The sequence below is a fragment of the Hyaena hyaena genome, unplaced genomic scaffold, assembly GCF_003009895.1.
Source record: "Hyaena hyaena isolate Hyena2069 unplaced genomic scaffold, ASM300989v1 scaffold_205, whole genome shotgun sequence".
NCBI classification, from domain to species: Eukaryota; Metazoa; Chordata; class Mammalia; order Carnivora; family Hyaenidae; genus Hyaena; species Hyaena hyaena.
Genome location: NW_024080838.1, coordinates 257,539 through 269,029, shown reverse-complemented (window position 1 = coordinate 269,029; position 11,491 = coordinate 257,539). Strand labels below are relative to the sequence as shown.

Here is an 11,491-nt window from a genome sequence, read left to right as displayed (position 1 = left end):
CAAGAGTCTCTCATGGTTTGCCTCTCTCCCTTTCCCCCACCATTTCCGCCCTTCTTCTCCCCCTTGGTCCTCCGTCAAGTTCCTCCTAATCCTCCTATACGTGCAAACATATGGTATTTGTCCTTCTCTGCCTGACTTATTTCGCTCAGCATAACACCCTCAAGGTCCATCCATGTTGCTACACATGGCCAGATTTCATTCTTTCTCATTGCCATGTAGTATTCCATGGTATAGATAAACCACATCTTCTTGATCCATTCATCTGTTGATGGACACTTAGGCTCTTTCCATGTTTTAGCTATGAAACTTACAAACTTTCTAAATAAAAACTACGGATGATATAATTGAAAAACCAGATTACTGATGTTCAGAAAAAAAGAGATCCTGGAATCAGGTCATCTTTTTTGTGGTCCAGTGGATTTTGGACAGTTGTCTCCAACAGGAACTTTCCCTGAGATTATTACAGATGTGAATCCTGATGCTTGATAACATCCAGGATCAAAAAAAAATTTTTAACTCATGTCACTAGGCTTAACAGCACAAGAGTTTTTTAAGGAAGTGAACACCTGGATGACATAAGGCCTTCTATACTTCATATGGTGGTCATAGCGTTTTTTAACATAATTTTGTCAATTTTTAAAACTAATGTTTCTTGCATTGTTATAGCCACAAAACGAATATATTGAGTTACACCGGAAGCGCTATGGCTATCGTTTGGATTACCACGAGAAAAAGAGAAAGAAGGAAGGCCGAGAGGCTCATGAACGTTCAAAGAAAGCAAAAAAGATGATCGGTCTGAAAGCTAAGCTCTACCATAAACAGCGCCATGCTGAGAAAATACAAATGAAAAAGACGTAAGTGATTATTTCTTTGTTGTAATGAGTTAACATCTTTTTAGTGATAGTTTTAAAAACTGACAGTCTTGAATCTTCTTCCTTCTTGATAGTATCAAGATGCATGAAAAGAGAAACACGAAGCAAAAGAATGATGAAAAGACTCCACAAGGAGCAGTACCTGCATATCTCCTGGACAGGGAGGGACAGTCCCGAGCTAAAGTACTTTCCAATATGATTAAACAAAAACGAAAAGAGAAAGCAGTAAGTAATAAAAATTGAAGTATTTCTTTTTTTGTTCAGGAGAGGATTACTTATTTTTAATCTTGGGTTTTTTTCCTTCAGTTTAATTGGAAACATGAAGTCCAGCTACTATTCCCATTATTTAGATATCAAAGTCTTTGTAAATTTCAGTTTGTATTAAATAGTAAAATACTTTCTCATCACCAGAACATGTTAGCCTTTAACAGCTTTTTAAAAATTTATTAGAATGCCACACATCCTTAGGGTAAAAAACGTGCTTAAAAAGTTAGTACATCTCAAATTCAGTATTTTAACAGCTTCCTATATTTGACACCTCCTAGTGTTATGCTCTTGTGGAGAAAGATACAACTGTTGTTTTGGCTGCCCTGCTGTGCTAAAATTTGTTCAAAGATAGAATAGTGGAAAACCCTGAAGCTGATTTGACTTAAATAAAAATTCAGCATTTTAAAAAATATTACTGGATTGCACTTGTGTCAAATTAGGTTAAATTCTGCTAAAAAAAAAAGGGGGGGGGGGAAGGTATCAGTGCTGTTTTTAAACACCTGTGGATAAATTGACAGAAATCTAGGTAGCAACAGAGTATGTGGTATCTATATTTAAAGAATTTTCAGTCTCCAAATTTGATTTTAAAAACCACACTACTGGGTTTTTTTGGTGTTGTAAGTCAAATCTTTTTAAAAATATTACTTATTTTTTTAATGTTTATTTATTTATTTTGACAGACAACAGGAGAGGGGAACAGAGAATTCCAAGCATGGCTCCTCACTGTCAGCACAGAGCCTGATGTGGGGCTTGATCTCTCAAACTGTGAGATCATGACCTGAGCCAAAACCAGGAGTCAGACATTTAACCTATGGAGCCACCCAGGTGTCCCCTAAGTCAGATTCTTTATACTGCCTTTCAGTGCATCAGTTTTTTTCAAATAATTTGCATTCTAGGGAGGTTCAATGTATGTGGTGATGATTTTGACTTACTAGCAATGTAATCTACAAGTCCACTTGAGGTAAAAACACCGAGCTAGAGTAAGAGGTGGAGACAGTCTTCCAGTTTTATACTATTAACTATTTAGTAGTAAGCACATAAACTGTTTTGAGAAGTCATTGATTTATTACAGGTGGCATTTTTCATCCATAACGAGGCATTCAGACTTTTAGTTTAAGCAGACTATTTTAATGTGTTCATAAAATATGAAACTTAGTTCCAATTAATATGGGGCTTGTGAGGAGACAGTACAGACCTCTAGAAACAGCTGAACCAAAATCTTGTTGGTTTAGGAAAAAAAATTAATCCACTGCTTTGAACAACTATTTAATTTTTTATTCTCATTGCCTTATACTAGCATAAATTTTAATGATGATCTGTTTTTAGGGAAAATGGGAAGTCCCTTTGCCCAAAGTTCGTGCCCAGGGAGAAACAGAAGTATTAAAAGTTATTCGAACAGGAAAGAGAAAGAAGAAAGCATGGAAGAGAATGGTTACTAAAGTCTGCTTTGTTGGAGATGGCTTTACTCGAAAACCACCTAAATATGAAAGATTCATTAGGCCAATGGTAAGTCCCTTGCAAGAGTGGGATGGATTAAATATTGGTTGCAGTGTTGTAGAATTTCTGAAATCCCTAAAGTTGATATGAAGAGACTGAAAGACATTCTTTAGGCTATTTTTTGGTATTTTTAAGTTATTGAGAGGGATGGCTTAGAGGTTTTTTTCCTCTACTATCAAGAATCCGGTCTTCAGCTTCATGAGAAACAGGAAATGATCAGTAGTTTTTATTATAAACAGTGTCAGTAGATCCTGATTTTTAAATATATGGCATATTAGAATCTTCATTTTCCACATGAAGTCATTTTACTCATTCAAGTACTCTCTATACCTGACTCTTAGCATCTTTGAGAAGTTAGGAAAGTTGAGTAGGAATGTTTTTTTCAAGAAGCAATTTCTACTTCTTAAGGAAATTATCTTTAATGCTTTATGTAATCTTTGAAAAAAGAATTCAATATGAAAGTGGAACTGTAATTTCAGTTGACAACACCAGTGGTCAAAACCAGTCTCATCCCCTTTCCCAGATGTAACTGAACATATGGTTGACCCTTGAACAACTCAGGTTAGGGGTGCCCACCACCTGCACAGCCGAAAATCCACATAAACTTTGGACTCCCCAGAAACTAAATTACATAGTCTACTGTTGCCTGGAAGCCTTAATGATGGCGTAAACTGTCAATTAACACATATTTTGTATGTTAATTGTATCATATATCGTATTCTTAAAGCTGGAGAAAAAGGGGCACCTGGGTGGCTCAGTCAGTTATGCATCTGACTCTTGATCACACTTCAGGTCTTGATCTCAGGGGTCATGAGTTCAAGCCCCATATTGGGCTCTGTGCTAGGCGAAAAGCCTATTTGAAAAACAACAAAACCTAGAGACAAAAAGGTAAGAAAATCATTACGAGAAATAAATCTTGAAAAAAAATCTTTATGTAAGTGGACCTATGCAGTTCAAACCTGTTTTTAGGGATCACTTGTATATTTTCACAAAATCCCTTTAAACACACTCAATTATTCTCCTCACTGGATATCTAACCTGCTTAGAAAAACAATCAGAAGAAGGTTGGCAGTGTTCCCCTATTTCTCACCCTGAATAATTTTTAATGGGTTAAAATGCGGTCAGTCTGCTTCTGTATATAAAGTTCTGTTGGAACACAGCTGTGCCCTTTCATTTACTTACTGTCTATGGCTGTGTTTTCCTGCAGACTCAGAGTCATTGCAGGAGAGACCGTATGGCCTGCAAAACCTAAAACGTTCACTATCTCTTTACAGAAAACCGTCACCTGTCCCTCGATTGTATCATGGATGCCTCGTTTTGATTTCATATTCATAATCTTTTAATAACTTGATCATTTCTGTAGGGAGAGAATATACTAGTCATGTTGTTCTAGGCTTTCTGTAGCTTGACAGATAAGTCTCTTGTGCATTAGTCAAAGGGCATTCTCAACGTGAGTGTATTACAAGCTTCATTAATGAGTCCATTAATAAGAACTTGATGTAGTATCATTACCTCTTACCCCCATACGTGCAAAAAGCAAATTTAAAAGACTACAGAGTATTGTGGCTTCTCTAACACTTCACCCCAAAAGGCCATATCTAGGTGACCAAGTGACGATGTCTGGGGTTCTCCAGTCTTAGACCAGTATTACCATCAACGAAAAGCTGACAGTCCAACCCCCTTTTTCATCATGTGAAACAGTTTAAGTTATATACAGACTTCGAATTAGGATACTCAAGTTTAATTCTGTCAACATGCCATTTAACTTAGGAACAAGTCATTTCACCTGCCAATCCTTATTTAATTAAAAAATGGGGGGAGTTGTAACATTATAATGCTTAAATGAGCTATTTGTACACTTCAGCATAGTGCCTGGAATGTAACAAGTCCTCAGTAAGTGTAGAAAACTACAGAGGAAAATGGGAGTACGATGCTAGGTAAAGCTCCATGGCACAAACTTCAGGAGCACGTGTTTTTCCTCCCATGTATTTATCAGGTTTGTAGTCTTAGAATTTATAAATATTTAATTTGATGCCTTAAGATTTGACATTTTGAATCCATGGGGCCTTTCATTCAGGAAGACCGCTGGAAAAGCAAAACAGATGATTGCTCATCATTGTTAACATTTTAGACTCTTAATGTTTTTCTGTTTGACTTACTAGGGCTTACGTTTCAAAAAGGCCCACGTAACACATCCTGAATTGAAAGCCACCTTTTGCCTGCCAATACTTGGTGTAAAAAAGAATCCCTCGTCCCCACTATATACATCTTTGGGTGTTATTACCAAAGGTACTGTCATTGAGGTGAACGTGAGTGAGTTGGGCCTTGTGACACAAGGAGGCAAGGTTATTTGGGGTAAGTAAACTTATCACTATGGGGCTGCTATTACAACCCTAAAATCGAAATGGTCAGGTTGGTAGAAAATATATAGCAAATTTTAATGCAGAAGAGCTGGGTAAGTTAAAATGATGTGAATCAGACCGAAACCTTTATGAAGAATACTTTTGTAGACAAAGTAGTTCTGAATGGGATTCTTTTTAGTTTGGATTATCACTATCAGTTATATAAAGTGTACTAAATTTTTAGATTCAGGGCTGTTTTAAGAAATTATTAAGGAAGCAGATGGAAAGTTACAATTCTAAGTAAAATATTGAAAGAAAATACAATAAATTGACCAGGAGCGAGGGAAGGGAGACATACATCAAACACATAGCCACACTATTTCAATAATAATTAAAAACAGAAAGGTGTCATGCCTCATTTTCTTAGTTTTCTGCTTTTAGTGCCCAGGTATTTAAGCTTTAATGTTCTTCAAAATGGAAGAATACACTCTAGCTTCTTGACTGAGTTTTGAGATGAGTCATTAACTCATACTTCATATTGGCTGACATCAGTTTTAAAACAGATTAATTTGAAACTTAATGAAAAGTTACTGCATTTTCTAGTAAGAAAAGTATGTGGAAAAGCAACAATGCTCAGGCCCATCACAAGGCTTGTTAATACAATGTACTAACAAAACGGAGCTGACCACCATGTGTAAAAATAGTATATAAAAACTGTCTCTATAACTTGTTTGAGTGACTTTGTAAAATCTCATTGATCCTACTATCATTTATTTTCTTTCTTAAAAGTGGCCATTAGAAATATTTTGGGCAAAGTTAATTTTTATAAACTAAATCTCTCCTTTTCCCCCATGTTGTTTTCTTCTAGGAAAATATGCCCAGGTTACCAACAATCCTGAAAACGATGGGTGCATAAATGCGGTCTTGCTGGTTTGACAGCAGTTTCAGACAAGTAACTCCTTACAGTTACCGAAGACTACTCACCAGTTAGGAAGACACCATTACTCTGGTGGTTTCCGAATACCGCCAAACAGCCTTACATGTCTGCAGCCATCAAGAGAACTATTTATTCTATTGTAGAAAACATTAAAAGAGACCAGGTTTACAAATTGTTTCTTATTTTTTTGTCTGTTTGGGATTTAGATGTTCATACATCCGAATAATTTTTTAAAAAGCAGTTTTAAGGGAGCATGGGGTCACTTAGTCGGTTAAGTGTCAGACTCTTGGTTTCAGCTCAGGTCATGATCTCACAGTGAGTTTAAGCCCACTTCATCAGGCTCTGTGCTGACAGTGTGGAGTCTGCCTGGGATCCTGTGTGTCTCTCTCTCTGCCTGCCTATCTGCCTCCCTCTCTCTCTCATAATAAATTTAAAAAAAAGATTTAAAAATTTATTTTTAAAAGCAATTACATAAGTATCTTAGTCTATACCTGGGTTAAGAAGTGGATACTCAGCAATGTAGTTCTTTTGTTACTGTAAAAATCAGTATAGTTGAAAACACGATATTTAACACAAAAGTTACTGCACACTTAAAATTAGAGCCTAGGCTAGGAAACTGTCATTTCTGAGACCTTACCTGAAATTTCTTCATTTTTTTCATTAACCCTAAGAAATGTAGCATTAACCCATGGTAACCATTGTTTATAAAGTATTTAAAGTACAGGAGAGAAGGCACACTAAATAGAGTTCAGAAAAATCTTTTTTTGTATTTTAAACATTTTTTCTTCTCAATCTTGTATAGTTATACTTACTTGGAACAGTATTTTCTACTCAAACTTTATGGGGAAAAAATACACCAAAATTATTATACTTTCATATTTTTACAATGGTTAAAAATTTAAGTAATTCTAGGTAAAATAGTTTTTAAAACACTGCAGATGCTCTTTATGAGAAATTTGTTTGCAGTTAGCTTGAATAATAGAAAAAATCATGTTTCAGGTTTGTAACTTAGTCAAAGTGCTTTTGTGATATGAATTATGTTTGTAGCTTTGAGCTTTTAAGATGTAAAATCACATTAATCTATAATCACATTAATGGTTTTGAGTTGTTTATTTTTTAAATTCTGTCTTGAAAGTACAACCAATGTGATTAATTGTGCCTTTAACAAAATCATTTAATGTCTAAACAGATTCAGTTATCAAAACACAGGCCAGGAAACAATCACAAAACATACTACTATTAAAATTAAAAAACAAAACAAAACAAAAAACTACCAAGAAAACAAACATGAGTACCTCAGTAAGACTTGCTATTCTAAATAACATAACATCTCTTCTAAGTACTGTAAACATAGAAGTTTTAGAACACATACACACTTAGGAAAAGAAAGCCTAGCTCCTTGGGAATGACTATCCAGTATGATATAATTACTCCAGGATAACAGAAGCTGAACTTTTCTTAAAATTAGATCTTAATGATTGATTTGCCACTAATAGAAATGGGGAATGTGTGAATGACTATGTTTTGGAAGGTGAGGGAAAAAGGTTAAAGGTAAGCACAATACTACAGAACTAAGGTCTGCTAGCTTTAAAAACCCAAAATAAGCAAATTAACTACGTTGGACAAAGAAAGCTTGATACTAAGTATTGCCAACAGAAGCCTAACATTTGTAACTAAGAACACCCATGAAAGACTGGGTAACACCCTAACACTAGATCAGCTACTAGTGGACATACAAGGCAGAAATGTCTAAAATGCTATTACACAGATGGGTAATACTAGTATAAATTCTTTATTTACATTAAGATCTGTATCAGTTTGCTGGTGTGACCAAACCTTAGAAGGTAATCCCTAAGGGTAAAGCAGTACTTAAGAGCAGGTATTTAGATACTAGGTCAAGACTCGGTTTGATGGAATCATAAGCCTTCAAGATATTTTTCTAAAGTCAAATGATTTTAGGTAGTGTTGTGGTGGTCAGCTAAAAGTGAACCATTAATCACCAGTAATTGTTATCCTTGCCATGTTAATTCTGCAGTGAATGGAAACACCATGAATATAGACGTTTTAAGTAGAAGACATTCTGTCATGCTATTTGATTTTATAAAAAAAATCATAATAGATCCTCACCTTTAAAAGTTGTAGAGGAGCTTTATAATAAATTCTTAAATATATTTCTGTGATGTCTAGCAACTGGAGAATTTAAAGTTGAAAGCAGAACTAAAATTTTGCTAATATATATGTTTTATATTACACAAGGAGATATATACGTATTTACACAAACTGAGGTGAAATCCTTTTCCAGAAATAAAACTAAACAAAAAAGCAGCCCACAAAGGACTAGAGGGTGTGACTAGACAACAATGAGGCTGGCTGAAATCAGATTTCAGTCCTCTGTAATTCTCCAGGTTTTCTAATGCCTTGGCAAAAACTAAGAATCTGAGTAGTTTTATTTAGATTCCTTACTGAGGATAAATTTTGTTATAAAGTCTATACTCACTGAGTATAGAACTCATTTACTGGACATGAACATGTTACTAAACATGACAGTCAGGTTTTTCTATGTGACCTCACTGTCTCTACCATCTACAAACTCCCAAAATAACATTCTCTGTCAGAGATAGTATGTAATAAAAGTTTTCTCATATGCTAAGCAAAAAGTTTTCAAATTGCTTAAAATGCTATTTAAGAATAAACCAAACAAGTTTAACAAGGTCAGTTTATACTGTTAGTCCCCACTTATATACAAATAACTAAACACTTTATGAACTCAACAACTCTATATTCACCTATCAAGAGTTGTCAGTGAGCTCAAATTTCTTAAGCTACACCCTTTTAATGAACGTATTCTAAAAAGAATAATGAACAGTCCAAGTAAAAAAAGTGAAAGATCTAAGTGTTAGGTTTTTAAAGCTATTTTATGAAATTAAAAACGGAAAGGTTAAGAATTTACTAAATCTTCCTATAATTTCCCTAATTGTGGTAGTAAAGTTTCTCACAAAATCTATAAAACGGCATAAACATGATAGATACCCTAGTACTAGTACCAGTCATACTTATTTTTTCAACTAATTAGCATCTGTTCACAAAACAAATGGCCAAAGTGCTTTAATTTTCATTTGGAGTGAAGTCATCTGGCTTACCTCTGACTTATAATTAAGGAAAGTGTAAGGGATACAAGGATTCAAAATTTTACATCAATATCAGGGTTTTTGCTGTTTTATCTGCTTAAACATTTAACTCAGCTTATTAGATCTAAAATAACATCCCAAAATAAAATTTAATGACATCACCTGACGCTGGACTGGGATAAGCGTTCGACGTAGTCCTTAGCACCTCAAATAATGGCAGAAAGTTAACTTTTTTTTCCCTTCATGTAAAAAACAGCCGGTTTTAAGAACAATCTAAATGGTCTCAAAGCAGTCTCCACACTAAGTGCAAATCTGAGCACACATAATACGTAAGAGAATTTTTTTTAAGTTTTTCTAGGCAAAGGCCTTTGCTATAGTCACAATGTATACAGGCTAGCTTGTAACCTGTCCTCAAGAACAAATTAAAGAGTAAGCAAGGCCAGAGCAACACTCAAAACCTCCAATTTAATCTAAGCTCTTTACTATAGCTCCCTAGGCAGATTTATTCTTGCCATCTGGATCTAAGATTGTGGGGGCATGGTCCAAATCTACCCAGATGTGGATGCCAAGGGCTTAAGCTGGCAGACAGGCAGGAGATCTTTTGGTAGGAATAACTCTCTGAGTTAGGGAAGTGAATGAAAGCTGAGAATAATATACAATTCTAGTGTAATGGCAGTGGCAGAGTTAAGGAGAAGCCTTAGGAAGAGTTCTCATGCTTTTGAAGTATACATGTTAACTGGATGAGACAAAAGTATAGTCCCCAGCTTCAAATGAAATTTTATGTAATTATATTAGTGCCGACAGGCCAGAGTCCAATCCCTAGCAGTACTATTAATATCAGGTGTTATAAAGACGGAGTTGGAAAGAGATTTTGTACCCTTCCTCAGACACAAGTCAAAGGAGGAAACAGCATCTACACAACTAAGAATTAAGAGGCCAAAATACCACCATCATAAACCCTTTACCGTAAACTCCTGTATTTGTGCTCTCATTTATAGCTGAAGTATATTTTCATTTACTGACATTTTTGTTTAGACATGCCTACATTTTAAAAAATCATTCGTTTTGACTTTTTAAGGTAAAACTTCTGGAACCTTCACCAAGATTACTATTAAAATCCACAGTATAAAAGATTTCTGTGATCCTTACAGGTAATGGAAAGCCTACTACTTTCAGTCTGTATTTCCTGAAATACTAATGGTCAGGTGTCCCAATTGCTAAAGAAAATATAGTATGATCTGGTTTCCCAAAATCGAAACATGGTTAATAAAAATAAAAAATTGTATTTACACAAAATAGCCTGAAAAATTAAAAAGAACGGTGAATCCTAGGTCCTAAGGGGGAGGGAAATCATAAATAAGTTCAAAGTAAAATTTTAGAATTTTTGCCCTGTGCCCCATGCCATTTATTATCATTTTTTAAAAACAAGTATGTTACAAAGAAGAGGGTTTGTCGTCTGCATTTCTTCTCAATTCATGACAGCTTCGCTTTCTTCTTAGCAGGTCCTTTATGCCCTTTGGCCTTCCTTCTTAAATTCCGCCTGTCTACCACAGGCACCTCCACTTCGATCTCCTCTGAGCTGCTATCCACAGTTTTTTCCGCTGACTGTGTGAACTGATCCAGTTGCTCAGAAGATGCTTCAGACTGTTCCTCTGACTGGTTCTTCTGTCCCGCGTTCTGTGCAAATGGCACATCTTCAAGTTCAACCTCTATCAAAGAACTCTGAGGAAGAGCTGCAGGCGTTTCCTGGGGCTCAGGTACCCCCTCCTCACCCTGGTCTTCCAATGAAGAAGTGGTATTGGGTGACAAATTTTCAGAGATGGATTCCTCAGAAAACTCAGCTATCACAGAGTTTGGAAAACCACTGTCAGAGCGTTCTTCATTTGGGACAGTGCCAACATTGTCTGAACTCCCAAAATGTGCTTTCTTTCTGGAAACTAGTGGTAGTTTCTCTTCAGTGTGCCCTTTTTCATCAGATGGGCCTTCGTCTAGCAACATTTCTGAGTCAGTTATATGTGAGGTCTAAAAATAAAAAACCTGGTGAACAAACTTTTACAGTAGAGTTCTTACATAAATTATTCTCAGACACTAATATTCAGTGACAGTGAACTGCATTTTAAAGAATTCTGTACTCGGTCACTTTCGTTAATCAGGTGTACATATTCTAAGCACAAGCCAACTTTCTCAAAACTGACCTGATAATCTGATGCCTGCCTCAAGAAGTACTTGGGACACTTTAAACTCCCTATGAAGATTCTTTAAAACCATCAACGAACTAAAACGTTTGTGTCTTGTGTTACTGGAGACAGAGGCAAGAGTCTCCTGGAGCTTGACACTTGCCATCCCACCAAGGTTGACTATGGTTTCAGTAGATGAAAGGTAAGAGCAGTGGACATTTTATTCGTGTATTTAGGGGAAACACTAATGAAATAATGCTATATGAAAGTT

The 11,491-nt window shown here is 35.6% G+C and overlaps 2 protein-coding genes across 5 annotated transcripts in view; one reads left to right on the top strand and one right to left on the bottom strand.

Moving 5' to 3' along the window:
- NSA2 (NSA2 ribosome biogenesis factor) overlaps positions 1-6,090 on the top strand; it is a 7,456-nt gene extending 1,366 nt beyond the window's left edge. Inside the window, exons 2-6 of the mRNA XM_039242102.1 lie at positions 667-854; positions 947-1,097; positions 2,466-2,645; positions 4,799-4,991; positions 5,847-6,090. Of these exons, the coding sequence (XP_039098033.1) occupies positions 667-854; positions 947-1,097; positions 2,466-2,645; positions 4,799-4,991; positions 5,847-5,914 (780 nt within the window). The 3' untranslated portion in view covers positions 5,915-6,090. The remainder of the gene's footprint in view (positions 1-666; positions 855-946; positions 1,098-2,465; positions 2,646-4,798; positions 4,992-5,846) is intronic.
- A 916-nt stretch (positions 6,091-7,006) lies between these two features.
- FAM169A (family with sequence similarity 169 member A) overlaps positions 7,007-11,491 on the bottom strand; it is a 73,999-nt gene continuing 69,514 nt past the window's right edge. For all 4 annotated transcript variants that reach the window (XM_039242084.1, XM_039242086.1, XM_039242085.1 and 1 more), the window contains one exon: positions 7,007-11,065. In XM_039242084.1, the coding sequence (XP_039098015.1) occupies positions 10,517-11,065 (549 nt within the window). In that variant the 3' untranslated portion in view covers positions 7,007-10,516. The remainder of the gene's footprint in view (positions 11,066-11,491) is intronic.